Source organism: Myiozetetes cayanensis, unplaced genomic scaffold, assembly GCF_022539395.1.
Source record: "Myiozetetes cayanensis isolate MyiCay16 unplaced genomic scaffold, myiCay2020 scf2-11, whole genome shotgun sequence".
Taxonomy (NCBI): Eukaryota; Metazoa; Chordata; class Aves; order Passeriformes; family Tyrannidae; genus Myiozetetes; species Myiozetetes cayanensis.
In genome coordinates, this window is record NW_026087411.1 from 110615442 (window position 1) to 110635165 (window position 19724).

At 40.5% G+C, this 19724-nt stretch overlaps 1 protein-coding gene across 1 annotated transcript; it reads right to left on the minus strand.

Moving 5' to 3' along the window:
- Positions 1–2088: 2088 nt before the first annotated feature.
- On the minus strand, positions 2089–18777 carry RHAG (Rh associated glycoprotein). Its single transcript, XM_050316340.1, has 11 exons — positions 18664–18777; positions 18068–18277; positions 12967–13150; positions 11160–11310; positions 10816–10963; positions 9896–10059; positions 6658–6795; positions 6292–6416; positions 5495–5580; positions 4510–4583; positions 2089–3719 (listed from the first exon to the last, which is right to left on the minus strand). The coding sequence occupies exons 2-11, from the start codon at positions 18177–18179 to the stop codon at positions 3642–3644; spliced, it is 1260 nt and encodes a 419-aa protein (XP_050172297.1). The 5' UTR covers positions 18180–18277; positions 18664–18777; the 3' UTR covers positions 2089–3641.
- Positions 18778–19724: the final 947 nt, after the last annotated feature.

Consider the following 19724-nt stretch of genomic DNA (forward strand, 5'->3'; position numbering starts at 1 on the left):
ACATGAACAGAGGCAGGGGAGAGGAGTCAGCCCCCAGGGATGGGGGTGCAGAGACCTAGAGGAAAAGTGCCCTGGCATGTGGCTGGGAGCCTGGAAAAGGAACTCCAACAATCTTGCTCTTGTACTGCCTTACCCTGGGTCTGCTGCTGTCCCAGGGTCTCTGAAGGACAGAGCAGGACATTTCACCTACCTGGAACGTGTCCTGGAAAAAGTCCAAGGCCTGTATCCAGCTGAATGCCAGTTGGTCTGATTCCACTCCACCTTCCCAGACAGGGTAAAAAGTCACAGAGAATGTCAGTCTTTCCACATGTATCTGGAATTTAATTATTAACAAGGAGCTGAGGGGTGACTGAAAGGTGAACTTCTGCAGGGAGGTTTGGGAAGAAGAGGAAGAGCTCTCTTTTGGCAAGACCCTCACCATGCATACTTTGTTAGCAGGTGGATCCCACTGAGAGAGAAAGAAGACTATATATCCCCAAGAAATGTTGAACAAATACAGTTGACCATCTGATAATTTAATTCCTGCATTTAATCAGCAACGGATTTGAATACAAATATGAAAAGAAATTTTATAAAAAAATATTCAGCCAATGGCTTTAAAATAAATTTGCCTTTTTAGTAATGAAATACAAAGATACTGCTCTGACAGAGGTAGAACTGAAGAGCTGTAAACAGTCTTCAAATTGTGATCATCCGCTGGTGTTTTGACAATAAGCTTGACCTTTGGTTAGTTTAAATAAGAAATAATTGAAGTTTTATTCACTTAGAAAAACCCCAACCTTATTTAAGCTTTTTTAATGTAAAAACTAACATGTCAAGGTGAGAACAAAGGTAAAACAGAATGTTGAATGAATATTGAAAGGGATGAAAAGTTGTCAGTCTTTTATGAGAAAGAAAAGAAACACTGATAATCATGAGCCTTGAATTTAGAGTAGTTTGCTTTATTTTTCAATCCCATCCTCTAAATTTGTCCTCCACCCTGTCTCTTGTTTTCCTCCTTACTTTCCTTTCCTAACAGTGTAAGGGTCCCTCATGGAAGAGCAAAAGGGTTCTTGGTAAAATATTTTAAGCTTCTCTCTTTGAAGTGTTCAATAACATATTACACAGAAGTTGTAACTCATTATTAAAGAAGCTCTACTGACTCAGGGTATTTAAAGTTTTGATTAACTGGGAAATAACCAACCAAAGAAAATAAGACAGAGAACCAAATGCCACTGGCAGCTGAAGTATGGAGGTGAGCAATTGGGGTAATGAAAGAGCAAATCATACAATTCAAGGGCACAGTGACATGGAAAACAAAGTAACATTTGAAGCTCTGATTAAACAAAACGATCCATCTCGCTCCTCTGTTTTTTTGAGAGAACCTGAAGGACTGATTTCTCTGGGGCAGGAATCTTCTGAGAAAAAAAGGCAGAGGACAATGAGTTCTTAGAAGATGAGGGTCTGGATTACTATGGAAAGATTATAAGGAGAACTGGAGAACAAAACTGCATAGTTCATTTTTCCCTTTTTTAAAAAAACCCTAAAGATAACTGTTGAGGGCATCATTCACCACAGAAGGCTCAGCTTGAATATCAGGAAAGAATTCTTCGCTGAAAGAGGGGTTAAACACTGGAACAGGCTCCCCAGGGCAGTGGTGGACTCACCATCCCTGGAAGGGTTCTAAAAACAAGTAGACACAGCACTTCAAAATATGGTTTAGTGGGAATGGTGATATTCCATTCCATTCCAGGTTGAACTTGATGAGGTCTTTTCCAACCTTAATGATTCTATAATTCTCAAAGATTTGCTGACAGTGAGTGATACTTCCTCACTCGGGCATTCCCATGTGGTCAACACTGAGAATCAGTGAAACTACCTCATCTCTGTAAGGTGAATGAAAGACCCTCTGAATCCACAAACAGGATTTTGAAGGGTGACATTCCTGTATTAAAGATAAGATTTTTAAAGGCTGTCCCCATATGCAATATTTTTCAAGTACTTCAATACTTTGCAAATTATGCAAAACCACTTCTAAAATCTTTACCTGTGCAATATTTACATTGTTAAATACTTTCTCCATATTTACAAAAATGACTGTGTGAAAGCTTTGAAAGGATAAAGGGTATTTTATAGCCAACAAGGTAGAACAGAGTCAGTTGCTGCACATCTGCAAAAGAGCATATCTGAACTAAATTGTGTTACAACAAATGTGTTTTCATCATAGGCAGAAATGTGGCGTATATAGCAGTATACAGCTGATATAACATCAGACAGCCCTGACTAGTATCTTTCTAAAGTTCTTCAAGGAAAAATACATCAGCAGAACTGAAAATATGTGTCTATTTTATATGAGAGGAGATTTTCTCTTAAGTTTGATGAGTCAGACTTGAAATAAGATGCTAATATAAACAAAGTCTTTAAAGTTCACCCACTTTAGCTTGTTCTTCTGAGACATCAGTGGTAGCTTTCCATGTCCAAATAATGCACTGAAGTATTCCTTCAGTTAGGTTTCCCATCCATTGCTTCTCCATGGATTATTCCATGCACATGGGCACAGATGTGTGATGTGAGTTTGCTCCCAGCCACTCTCATCTTGTAGAGTTCCTTCAGCTGCCTCAATTTTTCTCTCTCTTAACAGAGCAGCCACTGTCATCGCTTTTCAGGTGGAGTTAATTTACATTAATTTAGCTTCAGTTTTCTTCTTTTTGCTTTCTCTTGTTTTGGGAGACAGTGACTTCAAAGTCAGTGACTCACCACATGGAAGCTCTCTGCTGAGTCTTCTGTAGGTTGGATGTGGTTTCTTTCCAAACAGTTCCTAACAACTCATGTTTTTTTGGAGCTAGGATTAGTTCAGTTCATATTTATTAAATTACCACTGCTACAATTCACTTATTACTGCTGAATGTAATAAGACATATTATGCAACTACCTCATTTTCATAGCTCCTACTCAACTCCCTTATTGTGTCCCTCACTGAAGCAGTCTAAATAAATCTATGACTGTAATTAAATTTTTCACAATTTCACTTTTTTCTCCCTTTCAACAAACATATTAACAATGAATCTTGATACTCATATTGCCACTTAGAATAGCTCATCCATCGCTGTGCTTTGCCATGAGAATGACTTCAACTTTTTTTTTCCTGTCATAAACAACTTTCAAAATACAGCCCAATCTCCCCTCCTAATCCAAAAAAAAGACAACACACTTTCTTAAAAAGTTAATATGGGATGCTCTGGTGAAAAGCTTGTTAGAATCTGAACAAAAATTATCAATTAATTTCTTCTTGATTACCTCTACACAGCTGTAGATGTAGTGTGATTGTAACTCAGAAATCTTGCAGTTAAATATATTATCCTGGAGTAATCTTGAAACCCAAAATTTGTTACAATAGCTATATTGACTCAGTGGCAACCGAAGATAAAATATAGGTAATTTTAATGATGAACAAGTATATTAGAAAGACCTAATTAATTCACCTAGGCTTGGTAATGACTATGTACTCTAAAATCAAACTTATTTTGTATTACAAAAATATAACTATCTACAGCTACTTCTTAAAACCCTCTGGTGGTAAGGGAAATACTTGGGTGTTGTTTCTTAGCATTAGAAATGGAAAAGAGCTTCATTAGCACAAATATTACAGACTAATTATTTTTCTACATTGCAGCTTCAAATCTGCTGTTCTCATCACGGTTGCTGGAGTGAATTTCATGTCCTTTCTCCTCTTCTGGAACCTGCCATGAAAAACAGAAGAGTTCAGTTAATGAGACATACACTCACTTTTGCCATGAAAGAAGACTAAAATGTGCTGAGAATGTAATTCTATTTGTCTGTGTTATGTGTCTGCTTCTCAACATTGGCATAGCCTGAAATGAACCACCAGTTCTGGATTCTGACTGGTGAATTTAGAGTTTTCTTCATAGGAGGATTCCCTAACACTGTTTTGGTTGGTTGGTTGTGGGTTTTTTTGTTTTGTTTTGTTTTTCTGATTGTCGTTGCTGCAGCTGATCTTTTGGCTCAAAACTTTCCCTTGGACTGCAAACCTTCTCTCACCAAAAGCCAAATTGTGGGGTTGGTGCATATTGGAATTTAATTCATTAAATAAAACTAACAAGGACTCCTGTTTGCTTCACAACATTTTATTTACAATGAATCCATGTCATGTATTAATTCTTGCCTTACCTTTTTGGGTTTATCCTGGCATAAAGGATAAAATTCAGTTGTCTAAATTATGGGTAAGTCTCTAATAGGGAAGAAGATACAATGAGCATTTAAAAGAGAAATAAAGAGCTCCACTGAGATATTAATCTGTTGGTTGTATTTTTACTTTTTGTTCAAAAGGCCATGACTAGCTAAGAAGTCCAGAAAATGTCCTGAAGATGGCCTTGATAAGTCCACAGCCTGAGGCAGAGCAACATTTTTGAAAGGTGACTCAAGTGTGCAAACCACCAACCCCAGGAGAGTAGGGCTGCATTGTGCTGTACGTTTTCCAACATCATGAAAACAAAGGAGGTTGTATCTTACCTCCCAAAAAACAGAGTCATCAAAGCAGTTCTGGTCAGAGACTTGTCCCAAGAAGGGCAGCTTGAGAATACCACCTGTAGGAAAAACAGCATCAGAGGTTCAATAAATTGAGAAAATGACCAAATAAACATCCCTCAGAGGTGCCCTGGGTAGTCAGCTAAAATTTCTGATTCATTTCCTTATCTACAGAAATATTCAACCATCCTGGAACATCAGGTCATTTATTCTGAGGGATGATGCAGATTTCTTCATATAAACATCAATAAGAGCTTGTTTTCAGTTGCTCAAACCTTTTCCAGACTTTAGACTGAAATTTTCTGTTTTTTTTTTTTATTTATTTATTGTGTGTGTGTGTTTGTTTGTTTGTTTGTTTTGGTTTGGTTTTTGTTTTGTTTTGTTTTGTTTGGAAGTATTCAATACCACATGGAAACATGTGACACCTCATTGAAAATGTATTAATCTCAAACTAATTTTTCTTCAGAATTTTAAATCTGGAGAAGAATTCCATCCAGAACAACATCTTACTATACATTTATATATATAACTCAGTATCTTTGAAGCATGTATTCAGTAGGATATCTAGAATCATGGAATCATAGAGACATGGAGATTGGAAAAGATCTCCGAGATCATCAAGTCCAACCCCTGACCAAACACCACCTTGTTAATGAGACCAGAGCACTGAGTGCCATGTCCAGTCATTTCTTGAACACCTCCAGGGATGGGAAATCCATCACCTGGGCAGCCCCTTCCAATGCCTAACAACCCTTTTGGTGGAGAAGTTCTTCTTATGTCCAACCTGGACTTCATTTGAAGACAAAAATATTAGAAAAACTGCTTTTCTGTGTTTGAGCTTCTGCCAGCGTGCCATCGTGAGTTACTTCTATTTTGTGTTATTCACATGAAATTATTGATACATTGACATTCTCCATGGAAAAGTCTCTAAGTTCACACATATTTCAGTTGCTACGTGCATCATACTGACCTGTCAATGCTCCTCCCACCAGTGCAATTCCAAGTGTACTTCCCAGGGCAGCAGCCTGCTTGCCAGGAGTTAGCTGGACACCCTGCCTGAAAGGGGTAGAAAACAAACCACTGACTGTTAAAAAACTGGTACACTTTGAGACTGATAGCTGGTCTTAAAATAACTACTTGCTGCCTGCTGGACTAGGTGGCTCATAGGAAAATATCCTAGAACCATCAAGGTTGGAAAAGATCTCCAAGAACATTAGATCCAACAAATCCTTCCACTGTTGTGTACAAGACAAAAATCATGACTTTAACTTGGCTTGGTTTAGACTTCAGATGAAAACAAGGTCTTTGAAAAAGCTATTAGTATCCTGTAAGCCTTTAGAGAATTCTGCCTGTTGTCAAAAAGACCAGCATTTCATCTTCTTCTTGTCTTATAATATGGTGGAAAAGGCCCGTTTTGCCAATTTGTTTTGAAATATTACAGTTACCAGCAGTGCAATTGTAGAATCATAATAAATATTTGTCTGTATTTGGATGGTTCTGTGCACTGGGCTTTTTTATGATGATTTTAATTTATTTATTTTTATTTGCACTTTTAATCTGAAACAAACCTGGCATTTAAACAGTGTGTTAAAGGCAGGAGATTAAGAAGAATCCCTTTTAAACCAGAATATGACGCCTGTCATTAAATCAAAGGTGTATTTCTAAAACCAAAAAATAATCACAATTAGATCCAAAGAAGGTAGAAAATTAAGATAGATGTTCAAAATTTAAAAAAAAACCCCTTATTCTCATCTCTCTATAACTCACCCTGTATCCCCTCCTGTTACTGCAGTTACTATGATGCCAGCGATACCTCCCAGAATTCCAGGCAAACCATGCAAATTATGGACTCCACAAGTGTCTTGAATGTTCAGCTTGGATTCCAACAGAGGCTGAAATGAGGGGAAATCGGCAGTTTATAGTGAGTTTATAGAATTCCATGATCTCTAGAATGATGTGCTAAAGAAAGTAGTGCAGAATGACAAGAATCCAATCATTATTAAAAGTCATCGTTGTGTAGAGTTTGCTGCATCAGCCAGTTTCTATCCTCCCTTTCTAGGAAATGCATGGAGCTCCAGGAAATCCAAAGGGCAATAAGGAAAGTGAGAGCAGAGGTGGGTCCCCAGTACTTACAGACAGGAAGTGGAACCCAAGGACAGAGACAATTCCAGCAAGGACCCCAATGCACATGGCACCAAAAGGGTGAATGTCCAGGTCAGCACAGGTACCCACTGCTACTCCTCCTGCTAGGGTGGCATTTTGAATGAGAACCTGCAAAGGGGACACAGAAGGGGATGTGATAAATGAGGAACAGAGTCTGAGTGCCTCTGAAGGCTCTCTTGAACACAGAAGCTTTCCTTTTCTTCAGGTGAGATTTTTCCAATGAACAAGGAACGGGAATTTAAAGCAGGGTTCTCTGTAACATACTCTTGTGATTGGTTCAAAAGTTACTCTAAGCTGCTTTAATGAAGTCCAGCTTTTGAAAAGTCACCAAAACTCATCTGATCTCTTGAGGATCCAGGCTGGGTGACTGAGAGCTGCCTCCTACAACAGCAGCAAATCCTGATCCTGATCATGCTGAGCTCAGACAAAACTGCAGCTGGTGGAAAGAAGTGAGTGAAAACATAGGGCTGGATTTTAGGGCAAGGAGATGAAAGATTTTCAGCCTGGCAGCACCAAGTTAGTTTGGTTTTGCCTGTTGTGCTGTTGCACTGTGAGATTGTCAGGGAACAGGTCCTTGCCTTGGGAGACCTATTTTGGCTCTTGTAATAAGGTAACTCAAATAGGATTGTCTTTGCAATAAGACCCAGAAGTCCACCTGAACACTGGACTAATGTCACTATAGTCCAGCAGGTCCTGTGGACAAGAGAGAATCATCATGTGTCCATAGAATCATTAAGATTGGAAAAGACATTTAAAATTATCAAGCCCAACCATCAACCCAGTACCACCACCATGTTCCCTGGACAGTCTGCTCCGGTGCTTTCAACCGTTTCTGTGAAGAAATTGTTCCTAATATCAAATCTAAATCTCCTCTGGTACAATTTAAGGCCTTTTTTCTCTCATCTTGACATTTTTACTTGGGAGAAGAGGCCAACCCCTACCTGGCTACAACCTCCTGTCAGGTACTTGTAGAGAGTGACAAGGTCCCCCCTAAGCCTCCTTTTCTCCAGGCTGAGCCCCCTCAGCTCCCTCAGCTGCTCTTCATCAGATTTGTGCTCCAGACTCTCCCCCAGCTCCGTTGTCCTTCTCTGGACTTGCTCCAGATCATAAATTCTTCCTTGTAATGACAGGTCCAAAACTGAACCCAGGGTTCGAGGTGAGGCCTCACCAGTGCTCAGCACAGGGCTCAGGCACTGCCCTGGTCCTGCTGCCACACTATTGCTGACACAGGCCAGGTGTTATTGGCCTTCTTGGCCACCTGGGCACATGTTAGCTTGTGTTCATCAGTCGACAAGCAGCACAGGTTCTTTTCCACTAGGAAGCTTTCCAGCCACTCTGCCCCCAGACTGTAGCACTGCAGGGGGTTGTCGTGACCCAAGTGCTGGACCTGGCACTCAGCCTTGTTGAACATTATACAGTGGCTCTCTAGCCTGTCCAGATCCCTCTGCAGAGCCTTCCTACCCTCCAGCAGATCAACACTCCCACCCAACTTGGTATCATCTGCAAACTTGCTGAGAGTGAACTCAATCCCCTTGGTCAGGTCATCACAGAATAACAGAACATGATCAGTTGGAAGGGACCCACAAGGATCTTGGAGTCCAACTCAATCCTGCACAGGACCATCCCCAAGAGTCACACCAAATGCCTGAGAATATCATCCAAACACTTACTGAGCTCTGTCAACCTTGGTGCTGTTCCAGTGCCCAACCACCCTCTGGGTGAAGAACCTTTCTCTAATATTCAACCTAAACCTCCCCTGACACAACTTCAGGCCATTCTCTTGGGTCCTGTCACTGGTCATCACAGAGGAGAAATCGGTACCTCTCCCTCCTCTTCCCCTCACGAGGAAGTTGTAACTGCAGTGAGGTCTCTCCTCAGTCTCCTCCATCTGAACATACCAAGTGCCCTCAGCTGCTCCTCAAGGCCCTTCACTGTCATTGTGTCCCTCCTTTGGATGCTCTCTAATAGCTGGCCCTGGGAGTAAGACCATCACTATAATGTCTGAGAGCTTTTCACTTCCCAGACACAGTGATCCCACTGAGGAATCACCACATACCTAAAGCAGAGTGGGTTGCCTCAGGGCCCAAACTTACTTTATAGTTTTTACAAGTGTAAAAGCTCTAATTCTGGTCACAGTTTGAGCAAAGGCTCCAGAGAGCCTGGGCTGATAGATGGACATTGGAAATCTGCCTAATTACCCTTATGTAGAATGATAGAGTTAAACCTAGAGGGGATTCAGAATTTTAAGGTAAAAAGCAGCTGTAATTCCCTGGATGGACTGAGGTTGACATGCTCCCCAGTACAACGATAAACATCTGCTCAGAGGAACAGAATGGAGTGTGGAATGAAGTGGGGACTGTGTGGCCCCTTCCATTGCAATCCCAGCAGAATGGGAAAACACTGTGGTGCTAAAACCGTACAGTACCTGTCTGATAATGGACAATCAAGTTGTTCTGCTGCTGAAGCCAACAACCATGTCAAACCCCCTCCTCAGGTGCCAAACCACAACCACCTCCCCCCCCATTAAATACACCAATCATAAATTAAAGGTATGTATGACTGGAGTCACTCAAACTCCACCTAAATATAAAGAAAATGGTATAAAAGTAAGTTGAGGTTAGGAGGAAAGTGGAAGAAGACCTCCACCTAAACTGCTGAGATCAGTCCACAGGCTGAGTTCCCAGAGGGATGCCTTGGTTGAGAAATATGCTCTAAGTACGTTAAATGCTGCTTTTAAGACTAGAGCTTTTGCTTGTGCTTACCCCATAGCATATTAATTAGATTGCTTCGTATCAGAGCTTGTTCTTGCTTAATGAATGTATCAGTAAATTGCTTTAAAACATTTTTGCGGTAGACACAACCACCGACAACTTTTGAACCTTATTAATCCGTCAGAATTTGTATCCATAAAAAACATCATTCTATAAACTGCTGAAGTGAGTCCTTGCAGTTGCTGATGGTGGATAACACCTTGGCAGGACCCGCTGAGGGGTCCTGGCTCTGTTGAGTTCCCCCTAACAAGTGAGATCGAGGTACCCTCGATCTGTTGATGAAGGGTTTCCTTACGAGATGCTAACAGACTGTTGGACACCAGGGTCTCAACTTTCCTGGAGGACCATTGAGCAAATATCTGAACTCTCACCTTTCACCTGACACTCTTTTATAGAGGGTTGACTCGATTTAACAGAGGTTATGATGCGATTCTTACCATGCTGAATTTGCCTCTTTTGTCCACCAAGCTGGAGAGGGCAAATGTTATGATGGTGCATGCAGCCAAGGAATAGTAAGTGTTGATAATTGCTGTTGCCATGCCTCCCCCATGTGCAATGGCAGAGTTAAAACTGGGCCAAAACAGCCAAAGGAACAGGGTACCTGGATGAAAAACAAGTCAAAACAAAGCAAAGGCTATTCAGTCACTCAGGGCATTTTAATGGGAAAGACCCAACACAACACAGGTAGCTACAAGAAATGAGGGAGATGATTAATGAGAAACATGGACTAGCCAAAATGCTGGAAGAAATAATAGAATAAAATAGAAACAGAAGCTTTTGACACTGGCAGCTGGGATTTTGACACATGATCTCTGTTAAATCTTGCTAACATGTTGTGAGCCCTTGTCATGGGCCACTTACTGCCAGAGCTGACCACCACTGTGAAACCCCAGCCAGAATAAGAGGCATTAGCAAGACAGTTCACATGCAAATCCTTTATCATCTATAGATATAACTGATAGTTTTAGCTGGTTGATCAATCTATGAATAGATCTCATGGACACACAGGTTTCTAACAGTCATTACCATGACAGGCACAACTCAATCCTTTTAATTATGATGAATTTCTATGGAAATACTGTTTAAAAGCAGAAGATTTAACAAAAAGGAAGTTACCATGAATGCACAGTGAAAACACATCTTTACTTTGATCTTTCCTTTCTTTTAACCAAGGAAAAGCTGTATAAATACATGTGTATCACTGAAAATATGGTGCATGCATTGGACTATAAAGAATTTGCCTCTTGGAGTATACTTAGGAAAATGAATGTAGTGCAATAATAGGTGATCAGTTAAAAATAGATGGGGAAGAGGGATGAGCAACCAACTGATCAGCACTCACTCTTACTTCACTTACCAATCATGGCAAACATGTCAGAGTGATAGGTGGATTCATCATTTTTGTGTTTGTTTTTCAGACCAGGACGATACAGCACTAAGGCTACAGCCAAACCAAAATAAGCTCCAAAAGCATGGATAGTCATTGAAGCTCCAACATCTGTGGCCTGTAATAGGGACCCAAAATAAGACCTCAGAGTTTATACGGCATAAAGATGAAGATTTGATGAAGGAGAAGTCTGGATGACTTTAATGGTTTAATTTCTATGGTAGAAACTAGAATGTAGAATATGCAAACTGGAAGTATTGCAAAATGAAAGCATTTGTTATAAAGAAAATACAATTATTGCTAAATAGTTGTACCTGAAGTACTTCGGTAACTAGATGCTCATTGCATGCAAAGATGGTTATCTCCAGAATTGTCAGGATCAGCATCTGAATGGGAGTTGTTTTCCCCAAGACTGCTCCAAACGAAATCAAAGCAGTTGCTGTACTGAAGTCTGCATTTATCATGCTGAACGTAAGAAAAAAGAAAAAAAAACCATGAAAAAGAGAAAAGCAGTTTAAAGACTGTAATGTCCAACATGACATATCATTAATAAGAGCTTTAATTCTTCAGGTATAAAATTATCAAGATCAACTTTGGGGACAAAAATTAAATGAAACCTTTCCAGATAGATTTTGTAGGGATCTTACCAGCTGCTGAAGAATAAGTGTGGGAAGGTTTCCTCCTGCTTATGCCATAAATGTGCTTAACTGGTTGAAATTATAGTGAAAAAGCATATGAAATGTGTATTGGAGATGTGCAGGGATATCATAGAATCATTTAGGTTGGAAAAGAACCCCTAAGACCACTGAGTCCAACTGTTAACACAGCACTGCCAAGTCCACCACTAAACCATGTCCCTAAGCACCACATCTGCATGGTTTTTTTTAAACACTTCCAGGGGTGTGACTCCAACACTTCCCTGCACAGCTGCTTTCATTGATTGACAACCCTTTCTCTGAAGAGATTATTCATGATATCCAATCTAAACCTCCCCTGGCACAACTTGAGGCCATTCCTCTTGTCCTGTCATTTGTTACCTGGGAGAAGAGACTGCCCCCCCACCTGGCTACACCCTCCTTTCAGGGAGTTGTAGAGAGTGAGAAGGTCCCCCCTGAGCCTCCTTTTCTCCAGGCTGAGCCCCCCCAGCTTCCTCAGCTGCTCCTCATCAGACTTGTGCTCCAGACCCTTCCCCAGCTCTGTTGCCCTTCTCTGGACATGTTCTAGCACCTCTATTTCCAGCCCTGACTGCCATTTGGATTTCAAAGATGACAGGGAGATCTCAGCTTCAGACTGATGGTTTATATCATTCTGAAAGTCTTGCGTGACTTTCTGCCACTGTGCATCGTGTTTGCATGAGCTGTCAGGCAGCTTCAGCATTAACGTGTTTTGGGGAATGGCAAAAGTAAATAAAACCCTAAATTTGTCAAGAACTTGGAGCACAGTGAGGCACTAAATTATGAGTCCCTCTACAAATGCCTGCCTGTGAGCATTAAGGAGCTACTTATAGTATTCCTGCTTATCCTGCAGTAATGTTTGGATGCTGTTGCTTTCAAAATTGTCTACAGGTTGCCTCAGAAAATAGAACTTCAGATGTGAAAAACACTCTGAGACCTCGGTAGAAGCAGAATAGATGAATGGGAGGGGGATTAAAAGTTACTGGAGACACTGCTCATGAGGTCTCTTATTCTATGATCGGTGTTCAGACCCTACTGCAGTGTGATGCTCATGAAAATCACTCCTTAGGAAGTAGAAGTAAACCTTGTGAGTGGATAGAGATGCTGTTCCAGACTTTCTTCTGTGACCCTGTGTGTCATGGAATGCAGGATATGCTGTGCTACTGCTGAAATCTTCCAACTTCTACAGCTTCAGAGGCTCAAAGCAATCTCTGCAGAACCCACAGCCCACACGTAACGTGGCACCTCAAATTTCATTCCACCCTTTGGCTCCTTTGGCCCAGGTTGGCCCCCTTAGAGATGAAGAGAGATGGATTTTGAGAGGTGGACAGTAGGGCTTAATGAAATTTAGGTGAACTTATAGTCTGATCCCATAGATAGTGCAGTTCATGGCTTCTCCTGGTATCTTAAGGGATAGAAATATATTTTTTTGTAAATGCACGTATACCTTTTGAAATCAACTTGGATTTTCCCTCCATGCATGTGCCAAAATCCTTGCATCAGGGTTCCCCACTGGAGACCGAAGGCAGCAATGAGCATGTTGATGCCAACACTGCTGAATCCATATTTCTTCAGGAAGGTCATCAGGAAACCAAATCCAACAAATATCATCACGTGGACATCCTGAAAATCTGAAGGGAAAACATGTCTGTGTAATGATGATGAAAAGTGACTGGGAAGGGTAGAAAGCTAGGGATAAAAGAGGATTTAATAGAAAAGAATTCCAGAGTCCTGTCATGGATGTGATCCATTCTCCCCCACTTCATGACCAGTCTATTAGTTGAAGACTGAGTGTCTGGGAAATGCAACACCTAATTATTGATAATATCATTACAGAAATCATTCTAATATCATTACAGAAAGAACATTATGCTTGGGATCCCTAAAAACTACTGTACAAGACATTGAGTTATTTACATGGATAAAAGAAAAAGTAATTTTAAGGTAAAGTTTAAATTAAAAAATTAATATTATTAGTCAGCACACACTTAGTCTTTCTTCAAATGTTTGGGATTTTTTTTCCAAATATGAATTTTGTTAAAATTTGGCTAGTTCTTTTTCCACTTTTTAAAGTTTTTATGTTTAATTTTCTTTTTTTTTTTTTTTTAGGCTTTTAATACCAGTGGAATTTATCACCACAACATGGATATTTTATATGTTAAAATATTTTCTTACTCTTAAGTTTTATGTGATTTAACCAACTCTAAACCAAACAGGTCTGAGCACTGTAATAACAGCTTTTCTCTGATTTTAAGTAAGAACCTCTAGTATAGAGAAACCATTTGTTTTAATTTCTATTACATTGGTCTTAGATGCCAATACATACAAAAAACTTGAGACACTGAGCTGGTGAGTATATTTGGCTCGAAGTTACAATTCCAATTACTTTAAGCATTCCTTAGTTTTGCTATATGTGTTACCGGGTTCAGCCAAAAGAGGGCCCAGAAGTATAAGTTACTGGAGATTCCTGATAAACTCTTCTATATTTGCAGCATCATATTCCAGCCCTGACCTAGCACTGAAACACTTAAAGGTGTGTAGGAAGAGCCTTTATGTTGCATCTAAGCAATGGCATTGTTAGTTGGTTTGGAATTGGGTGGTCTTTAAGGTCCTTTCCAAGCCAGGCCATTCTGTGATTCTATAGAAATGCAGGGGGTTCACAAACATCCCCAATCCTATTGCCTCTTCCTCAGGCTGGACATTTTAAAGCTGTCTGAGCTTATTTACACAAATAAGTGTAAATTAGAAGTCCTGATTAAAACTAGTTTAATTCATGGGTGTTGAGGACAAATTCAGTCTAGTGTAGCCTATACCTTGAGCTTTAATTGCCTTCATGCTTTGTTATAGAGAAGAGTAGGTCTGGAATGATTTTAAGTGATGAAGAAAACAGTCTGATTTGAGCTGAACTGTTTCAGTAACTACTTGTGTTTAGTAAAGCATAGTAGTTCTATTTTGTGAGGCAGGAAAATAAAGATTGGGAAAAATGCTCCAGCAGATCCTGAGCAAAACCACTGCACAGGATTCTGCAAGGCTGCCCAGGACCAACATAATAATTCCACTGCAAGGTGGTCAGTCTTAACATAAAGATGCTTGTGGTATCCCAGTTTATACTAAAACTGATTGCTTTGCCTAAAGTAGTAAACCACAGAACCCTGAAGAGGGATGCGTTGGTTTTCCTAAGCCTTGAGTCATGGATCAATATCTCAGGACAATGCATACAGGTTACCAGTACTAAAGAAATCCTGTTGGAGTACTTGAGGAACCATCACACCCCCTTGTTCTCCCATCCCAGTGGCACAGGGCACCTGAAGTTGTCCATCCAGTTTGCCATGCCTGTACTTACATCCAGTAGAAATAGTAGAGTGCAAAGCTATACGTTGGGAATGATCTCAGCTCAACACTCCTTCCCTGAGCACAAAGCTGTGGTGATCCTCCATTATTATTTTCATTTTTTCCTCTGCTCAAAACCACTGAAACAGCTTGAAATTATTGTGCTGAGGTGTTTAAAGCATACAAAATCAGGCCCTACACTGCAGTTCTGAGAATACAAATTTACCCCTGAGGTACAGCTGTGTTAACATCCTTGGGGATGGCATGGGGAGCAGTTTGAACACATCATTTTTTGGATTCAGGGGAAGTCCTGGCTCAGGGTACATCCTAATACACCTATACAACCACAGCATTAATTTTCTGCCAGGTCCTCAGGCAAACTGTGCTTTTGTGTGCACTTTGTAGACAGCTAAATTTTAGAGGAAGGGGTCTTAAAAGTGAAAATAGAGGTATTATGAAGTCCTGCTTTTTATTCTCATTCTTTATGGGGAATGAGCTCTGTCAGGTCAACATCACCAAGTCCAGCATGACAACCCTGGTGTTTGCTTAGTTTTATGTCTCTACTTGTAAACTGAGCAGCATGGCCAAAAGGCACACAGCACAGGTTGATTCACACCTGTACAGTGACATGTTCTTCTCTCCCAAAACACTTTTCCCACCTGTACTACTTATTAAAAGCAGTCCCTTATTCATGCTATGCTTAAAGCCATACCTAGGAAGGAGGTAAAGGGGCTGGTTTGTATGAGCCAAATCCAATCCAGAAGGTTGCTCACAGGTCAACAGTGTGGGCAGCTGAGAGGCAGCATGCAGAAATAGCACAGTCTTACACTACCTGTCCAGGGAGGAATGGGAGACAGCAGGAAATTCCTCCCACACCTTTTAGACACTGGTATTAGGGAAGAAAGAACTATAGGTGGTCCCTGACTGCATGGGTTACATTTAAAAACGTATACTGTAATGTTGGCATCCAGCATGAAATTACCTCTTTGTGATGTTGTTGAGAGGCTTCTGCCCTCTCTCTGATGCCTTTCTAAAATGGAGATATTAAATTAAAGCAGCCTATCCCAGGAGCTGCCCAGGGAACACAGTGCCCATGGTGATGTGTGTGGCACAGGCAACGTCCATCCAGAAGAGGTTTACTCAGAAATGCAACAGAACTGTAAGACTATTAAATTACTGGCACTAAGCAGAAGAATCCAATGCACCTTCCTTCATTTTCCTTTGTAAAGGGGACTCCAAGAAAATGCAGTCAGCTTAGTACCAGAGCCAGAGGTATGATACTGAGAATGGAGAAGGCCTTTCCTCTGTTCTTGAGGGGTGAAAACCTAGTAAATTGGATATAAAGGTCCTGTGTCCTAAACATCGTCCTTCTGGCTTACCAAATTATACAAAGATGCCCCAAACAGTTTTGTTCTGTGGTTGTATCTGTTGTTGTCATGTTCTTTTGGGATAGAGTCAGAGAAGAGGTAGGTGGAAAGGTGTTTTAGGCTATAGCTGTGTTAAAAAAAATAACAGTAAACAGTACAATTATCTGTGCTGTCAAACTGTTACTGTGCTTTCTGGCATAGCTTTTGCCTAAGTGTCACCTACTGGGTGACAGTGGACCAAGAGTCATTCCCAATATACTGTCTAGCTAAGGCCACCTAATTTAGGAACTGGGATAGTTCAATACAACTGGAATAGTTCAATATGATCTCAGCTAAGAAAGCTGGGGTAATTCAGCCTGGAGAATAGAAGGTTCTGGGGAGAACTTAGAGCACTTTCCAGTACTTAAAGGGACTATGAAAAAGAGGGAGAATAACTTTCAAACAGGCAGATAATGAAGGAAGAAATTCTTCATTGTGAGAGTGGTGAGAACCTGGCACAGGTTGCCCAGAGAAGCTGTGGCTGCCCCATCCCTGCAAGTGTTCAAGTTGGCCAGGGCTTGGAGCAACCTGGTCTAGTAGAAGGTGTCCCTGCCCACAGAAGGGGTTGGAATGAGATGATCTTTAAAGTCCCTTCCAACTCAAACCATTCTCTGACTCTTGATTATCATCGATGTGGCCCAGCTGTGTCACAGAAATGGAAGGGGCTCTGGCATAGTCTAAGTCCGTGTGTCTCAGGGATACTGCTGCATTTCAGTGCAGTTAACCCAAATGTGAGTGATAAGCCCCTGATGTTCATCAGCTGACTTGCCTCTGGAGCTGAATAATGCTGTGCATTCACTGTTCTGTCAGCCAGACAAGGCTCTCTGTGAGAATACATGACACAGGACTAGACCCTGAGATCACATTCCCCTGTAACAATCACTGAAAGGACAGTTAGAATGAGACAAAGTGAGGGATACATTCAAAATTACATGGGTACTACATATAGGCAAGGAGTTCTGTACTTCTGTGACCCTCAGTAACAGGACTGCAATCAGGGCTACAAGTCATCGAGGCATCAGAGCCAAGAAAAAGAATAAGAAACCTTCAATACTGCCAGGAAAACAGTCTGCAGCTCTGCAAAGTTTGTTTTCTGTTTATTCACAACAGTCTTATCTTTGCGTGAGGAGGAGGAGGGTGAGAGAAGTCAACAACTATTTCTCAGGCCAAAAGCTTTTTCCTTGATCTTCATCAAGCATTTGCAGAGCAACAGATCAATAGAAACATTTGAAGGCTAAGCCATCAGTGCCTAAAGGAGCCACTGCTTTGGAAGAGAGCGAGGGGTTATCCACCTTGTCATGAAAACTATGGCCCTTCGTGCAGTCTCTATTCTGCAAAGATTTTGTAGTGATGATGCACATGCTGCCCAATTTCCATGTTCTCATAAGACAACCTTTCAAAACCTGGATGATTAATGTTCTAATAATTTTAATTATTTAATACAGTTATCAGGATAGAAGTTCTGGCAAGAAACACTCACATCCATCTCTGGAAAATGCTGGGACCTTTCAAAGCAATACATAGTTCTCCAAGTTTTAACCTGCTGTGCAAATGCTAGAACTATTTTCAGGACTCTTCTCTCCCAGAACAGTGAAATTCTCAGCAGTTGGGTACTTACAGAATTTTACATTTGCTCAGCTTGAATTTGTCTTTGAAGCCTGCTGCTTTCACACCTCAGAAAAATTTATTTGCCCCAGAGAATGAATTTGTTTTCTATCTGTATCAGCAGGTCTCATAAGTTATTCAGAAATCTTGCCTAGGATTAGCTTAAAGAAATTCTAACTTCGATAACTCTTAGACGGCAACACTTACGTGGGTATAAGGCATCAGAGTCCCTCTTGCTTTCATATTCCACAAATATCCCAAACAAAACAATGATGATGACTTCCAGAAGGAGCGCCAGGATGGGGAACTTGAACCTCATGTTGGTGTCCGAGGCTGAAGGCTTTGCTGCAGAGCAGGGGGCTGGCAGAGCTTGATAATGGGCGTTTGCCTCCAGCAGAGCTGCCTAATTCAGTGGGTCTGGGTGATACAGCAAAAAAAAAAGGAGATACAGAGGCATGAACACACCGTCACACCCACTATGGGAGGGAAATATGATGGATCAACAGAGTGATTTCTATTTCCCAGGCTATTTCTGTGTGTGAAATCCTGCTTACATGCCTTTTATTCCCCCCAATTTGGGTTGCAAACCAGCTCATTCAGCCACAGTTGTACTTCTCACTGCCTTCCTTTAAAAAGGAAATATCCTTCAAGAAAATCTCACAGAGCCTGGTTTGCTGCACGTAGTAAGGAACACAGCAACTCTCAACTGTGTTTCCTGTGGTCAATAATATGTTCAAGTTGTAACCCTTCTTTGAATAGGTAAATAATTTCTTATCTCAAATAAAACATGAAAAATCTCCTACCTTTTCACATAGGATGTGATAAGCAAGGAGAATCTCTTTCAGCATCCTGGAGACGTACTTGGTTTTATTTCACAGTGAAGTTCTCATTCTCAGAGCACAAAGTCTCTTTGTAAACTTCTACTTAAAAAGAAAATGATTGTACTTCTTTGCAAGTAAAAAGGATATTCCTAGTTCTTAAAAAAGAAAGCTTTACATTATCAAAAAAGGAATTTGAAGAAAACAACTCCATTTTTTAATTTGAATGATTGCTCTTTTTTTCGCATTTCCTTTAACTCAGATAATGAAAATAGATCAGACACCAAATCTTTTACATGGTTTTAATAAGCTCGGGTTATAAGCTTTCTCAAAAAATGAAGGAGAAAATCAAATTTCACTTTGATTATTGTAGGATGATCTTTTGCTCTCAAGAGTCACATTACTTGCCAAAATTTGTTTTGGCTTCTCAAAGTTTTGTGGATGAAAATCATATTGATGTGATGGCAAGTAACTTGGTCTCTGTTAATTCATTAGTCAGAAGATAGGACAAAACTGTACAGTAGGAGCCTTTATTTAATGGAAAATTGTACCTTATTAAAAAAAGGGATGATATTGCAGTAGTAGACATGGGTCATGAAGCAGTAGAGCCAGGGTACAGCAGTAAAACACTGTATCAGTCCTTGGGTATAAAAATCAGCTTAATATGTAGATTCTGGGAGATGATGTTCCACTGGGCTGCTCTCCTGGGGAGATGTTGTTGGAAAACTGCTCAGATGAGATTTAAAGAACTCAGTTATTTTTAAGGTACCTCTGTGCTGGTACACAGGGCAGTGCCGTGGCTTTTTTTCTGTTCCTAAGGCTGATTCACAGTTTTCTAATACAACGATAGAATTAGGCCGTAATCCAAACTAACTTTAAAATTATCTCAGCTTTTTCTCCTTGCAGATGAGTCTGTGGATTTGGAAGGGAAATCAAACTATTCAGCAAGAACACACCAGTCTATCACAAATCAAGCAAGTGGCAAAGCTAAAACAAGCACATATGTGGTTTTTTTTTCCTTCGTAGAGACTGTATTTCATTCAAAC